Here is a 5558-nt window from a genome sequence, read left to right as displayed (position 1 = left end):
CTTTCAGACAAAAGACAGAACTATGGCTATAGGTCAGAATGTAAATTTTACCAACCTTGATAGAAAAATAAAGGTGTAGCTGATCAAAACTGGATGGTCAAGAGAAAGGTCTTACTTTCCTCATTCTGGAAAATGGGAATTGAGTGACACTGGTTGGCTAAAAATGATACAGCAACAAAAGTCTTGAAGGAAAGGTTAAAGCCAGTCATCTCGGCACAGTAGGTTTAGGCTCAGGAAGTGGAGGGAACTATTATTTGTTATAAAGCTCTTTAGGATAAGTTTTGTCTCTTTTTTTAAAACCATGCAGATATTAGATTAAAAAGCAGTGCTAATGTTCAAGTTATTTTACTTGATGCCCAAGATAAATGGCTGTCATTTTGTTATAGCTATTTATGCCCATCAGTCACTCTTTAAAAAAAATTTTTTTAAATGTTTATTTATTTTTGAGAGAGAGAGAGAGAGAGAGGATGAGCAGAGGGGCAGAGAGAGGATGAGCGGGTGGGCAGAGAGAGAAAGACACAGAATCCGAAGCAGGCTCTAAGCTCTGAGCTGTCAGCACAGAGCCTGACGTGGGGCTCGAACCCACAAGCCATGAGATCATGACCTGAGCCAAAGCCGGGCGCTTAACCGATTTGAGCCACCCAGGCGCGTGCCCTGCCCCCCCCCTCCCCCCAGTAGCCACTCTTTAGGGCTACTTGGGCTGGGCTGTTTACATGTTAGGGATAGTGCACTCCAGACAACTCTGCCTTGACAAAGTTTCACATATTTCAAGGTTTCCTTTGATCTATTAACATTTAGACAGAAAATGTGAGGATTAAGTTCAGGAAATATCTCTTGGGGGAGTCACTTAAAACACACACATACACACAGACCTCAGGAAATCAAATCTGTATTAGCATTATTTTAGCCAGTGCTTTCTTTATCTATATTTATTTCCTTTCTGATCATTATGATTTTCATCTAAGTTGCCAAAATACAGTATCTCTGATTTTACATAAGTGTGAAGTTAGGATACAAAAAGCATATAAACATCTACAAGTACCAAAACATTTATGACGTTACAATTTCATGTTGCAAGAAAAGGGGCACAAATAAGGAATACAAATAAATTATAATCTAAAGAGTTACATACAATGCTTCCTTTGATTATTTATTAAAACTCACAAGGAAAGTGAAAGGAATGTTTTTGAGCCATAATAAGCAATTGTGAACACAATGTGACAATGTTCCGCTCACATCTCCAGCTTAACAAGCAGTGGACACAGCCAGCTTCTTCAAATGATCCATGAACACCTGCAGGCTAACATCGTCAGTTAGGATGGGTGCTCCTGTTTCCTGAAATTTAATGGTAAACATTTATTGGCAGGTATCTCAAAAGCTGGTTAGAATTCATCAATTATTAAGGACCTTTCCACCTCAGAACATTCACAGTGTTTCCCCCCTCTGCTCTGAGTAGTCCCTCTGCCTCATTAACCAGTCTTTCAACTGAAGCGTAATTTCCTCACTAAACCTTCTCTGACCCCCTGAGTTCAGGCCATCCCTGCCACTCCAGACTTTTCTAGGCATATGCCCTTCTACTTTAATCCTCTCCACAGTTCTGATGACCTGTCCAGAGTCTGGCTTCCCATCAGGCATGAGCACGCCGTGTCTCATGTTCCCCATCACGCTGACAGCACCTAGCCTGAGGCTCTTTCATGGCCTGCTTACAACAGAAGCTTGAGGAGGGTGTATTTACAAATCAGTGGATCAGTGCAACCACTGAACAACAGATGGATATCTGTATTATCCGAAACTGCTTGTGATTTATGTCATGCTTGGGGAAAAGAACTGAATAGAAACTTTGACTTCCAGTAAGATCCCAAACTTGTAAAAAATAAGTAAAAATATACATGATATACACATTTTATATTATCTACAAAGAAGCTGGAAATACTTAACTCTACACAGTGGCAATATAGGTATTAATTTTCTTTCTTAATCTTTTCTTTAACATACTCAAATTTTCCAAAATGATACTACCAGTATAATTAGGAAAATATAAGCATAATTAAAATTTTATAAGAAGATTTCTTCTGGGAAGGAGTAGATGTGCTTTTCCCTATTCCTTCCACTAAGTACAAATAAAAACCCCAGACATTTTATATAAAACAAACATAAGAAGACTCTAAAAGGTGGACAGAAGAGAGCAGACAAACCAAGGTCCCTAAGGCCGAAGGAACAACACAGTGGTGAGTTCCTTGGGTTTCCTTTTTGCCTCATATCTCAGACCTGGAGCCGAAGAGGCTGGCAAACAATCACTGCACACAGACAAGAACATCAGAAAAAGCCAACTTTCTCTAGCTAAAGGAACAGCACAGCCCAGCAAGACCAAAAAATGATAGATAATAACTGCTGCACTCTAAAGGTGACAGAAGAAACTGTGTCCCAACCCACACCAGCAACAGCTGAGTGGGCACCTTAGACTGCCACCCTTACAAGACAGCAACAAGGGACCCCAACACCCCCACCAGGATGCTGGCAGAGAAGGCCAAGGACAACACTGGGAATTTCATCCCCAATGGCCAGGAAGACGTCTCCCTACTGCCATGGTTATCAGGAGAGGCCATTCAGGGAGCCTGCACTCCCACCCCTGCCTGGCAGTAATGAGATGTCCTCCAGGCCCCCTGCACTGGGAATCAGAGGCGGCCTAGTGGAGAGTCAGGACTTTTCATTACCACCCAGCACTAATATGGAGACTAGGTGGGGAGCTGGAATGCCTATCTCCACCTAGCAGTAACAAGGAACTGTCCCTCACCCACGTGTTAAGAGGCCAATGGAAAACCTGGTTTGCTTCAAGTGAATGAAAAACAGTCAGCAGGTATTAACACCAAGCCACCAAGCTGCCTACAGTGTTAGAATTATTTGACAAAGACTTCAAAGCAGCCATGACAGAAGTGCTTCAATGAGCAATTACGAGCACACTTGAAACAAATGAAAAAGTAGAAAGCCTCAGCAAAGAAAGTCTCAGGAAAGACGTAGACATAAATGAGAATCAAAGGAAAATTTTAGAACTGGAAAATATAGAAATAAGTTCAGTGTCTGAGCTCAATAGCAGAGAAGGAACAGAGAAAATAATCAGCAAACGAAGATAAAATAGTGGAAATAATGCAACTGAAAAGCAGACAGAAAATGGTGGGAAAAAATTGTACAGGGCCCCAGGGGTGTGTAGAACTACAAAAGACCTGACATGCATGTCACTGGAGTCCCAGAGAGAAATGAAGAAGAGGATGGGCTGAAAAATTATTCAAAGAAATAATAACTGATAACTAACCAATTTTGGCAGGACCGATAAATATACAGAACCAAGAAGCAGAGCAAAGTCTAAACAGGTTAAATCCAAAGAAATCCACACCAAGCACATGGTACTTAAACTTTTGAAAACTAGTGTTAACGAAGAAACAATCCTGAAAGCAGACAGAGAAAGATATCTTACCGATAGGGGAAAAACAATGAGAATGACAATAAATTTCTCATCAGAAACCACAGAGACCAAGAGAAGTCACAAAATATTTTTCAGCTGCCTAAAGAAAAGGACAACCACCAAAATTCTTTATCTAGAGAAAATATCCTTCATGAATGAGGGGGAAATCAAGATTCTCAAATGAAAAAAAATTAAGAATCTATCACCATCAGACCTAAAAGAATGGCTAAAGGGGGGGTACCTGGGTGGCTCAGTCGGTTAAGTGTACGACTCTTGATTTCAGCTTGGGTCATGGTCCCAAGTTATCATGGGATCAAGCTCCCTGTTGGGCTCCATGCGGAGTGTGGAGGCTGCTTTACAATTCTCATTCTCAAAGAAAAGAAAAAAAAAATGGCTAAAGGAAGATCTCTACCTAAAATGGCAACGATAAAAGAAGGAATATGGGAGTATCAAGAAGGAATAAAGAACACAGTAAGCAAAATTATGGATAAATATAACTGGATTTGCATCTGCTCTTGAGATATATAAATTATGTTTGATGGTTGAAGAAAAACTGTAACATTGCGGCATGTAGAAAAAAATATTTAACACCATTATATTATAAATGGGGTAAAGAAATATAAATGGGAATAAGTTTCCTATACATCACTTTGGTCAAAAAGCCATCAGTAAACTGTGATAATCTATGTATGTATAATGTAATACAATGCTCTACTATCAACAACCAGGAGTGACCACTAAAAAAGGCTACACAAAAAGATACACTCAAAAACATTATAAATGAATTAAAATGGAATTCTAGGAGTGCATGGGTGGCTCAGTTGGTTAAGCACTGACTCTTGATTTCGACTCAGGTTATGATCCCAAGGTCGTGGGATCAACCCCACATTGGGCTCCGTGCTGAACATGAAGCCTGCTTAACATTCTCTTTCTGTCTCACTTTGCCCCACTCCCCTGCTAGTGTTCACTCTAAAACAAAAATTAAAAAAAAAATTAAAATGGAATTCTAAAAAATGTTCAAGTAATCCACAGGAAGGCAGGAAAAACAGAGAAATGAAAAGCAGAGAAAACAAACAGAAAACAAAAAATAAAATGACAGACTTGAGCTCTAACATACCATTAATTACATTAAATATAAATGGTCCAAATGCACCAATTGTAAGAGTTTAAGAGTAGATTAAAAACCACGATCCAACTATGTGCTGTTTACAAGAAATTCACTTCAAATATAATAAAGAAATAGGTTGAAAGTTAAAGAATGGTAAGACATATAACAGGCAAATATCTTTTTTTAATTTTTTTAAATGTTTATTTATTTATTTTTGAGAGAAGAGAGACAGAGCATGAGCAGGGGAGAGGCAGAGGGAGAGGGAGACACAGAATCCGAAGCAGACTCCAGGCTCTGAGTTGTAAGCACAGAGCCTGACGCAGGGCTTGAACCCACGAACTGTGAGATCCTGACCTGAGTCGAAGTCAGACACTCAACGAACTGAGGCACCCAGGCGCCCCCGCAAATATTTTTTTTTTTTGCATGAAAAGTAACAGGAAAGAAAGGAAAGAAAGAACGAGCTTTATTAATGTCAGATAGACATCACTGCAAACAAAATGACCAGAGACAGAGGGAGACATTATATAATGAAATAAAGTCAACCCACCAAAACAAAGCAATCCTAAATGTCTATGCAACAAACAACAGAGCTACAAAACATGTGAATGAAAACTGACAGAACTCAAAAGAGAAACAGATAAACTCACAATTAGAGTTGGAAACTTCAACACCCTCTCTCAAAAACTGACAGAACAACTAGACAGATAATCAGCAGGGATATGTAAGAACTCAACAACATCAACTAAATGTATCTCTGGAGTCCCAGAGAGAAAGGAAGAAGAGGATGTCTAAGAGACATTTATAGTACACTCTATCCAACAACAGCAGAATACACATTCAAGTGACCATGAAATATATGCCAAGATAGACTACAGCTTGGGACATAAAACAAACTTCAGGGGCACCTGGGTGGCTCAGTCAGTTAAGCGTCCAACTCAATTTCAGCTCAAGTCATGATCTCATGATTCATGAGATCGAGCCCCAGGTTGG

General features: G+C 39.7%; 1 protein-coding gene across 3 annotated transcripts in view; it reads right to left on the bottom strand.

The window, feature by feature from the left end:
• Nucleotides 1-873: 873 nt before the first annotated feature.
• The window catches only part of SEC23B (SEC23 homolog B, COPII coat complex component), a 44952-nt gene continuing 40267 nt past the window's right edge, over nucleotides 874-5558 (bottom strand). For all 3 annotated transcript variants that reach the window (XM_049651197.1, XM_049651194.1, XM_049651196.1), the window contains one exon: nucleotides 874-1335. In XM_049651197.1, coding sequence (XP_049507154.1) covers nucleotides 1246-1335 — 90 coding nt within the window. In that variant the 3' untranslated portion in view covers nucleotides 874-1245. The remainder of the gene's footprint in view (nucleotides 1336-5558) is intronic.

Source organism: Panthera uncia, assembly GCF_023721935.1.
Source record: "Panthera uncia isolate 11264 chromosome A3 unlocalized genomic scaffold, Puncia_PCG_1.0 HiC_scaffold_11, whole genome shotgun sequence".
NCBI lineage: Eukaryota > Metazoa > Chordata > Mammalia > Carnivora > Felidae > Panthera > Panthera uncia.
This window is presented reverse-complemented; position numbering and strand designations above follow the sequence as displayed.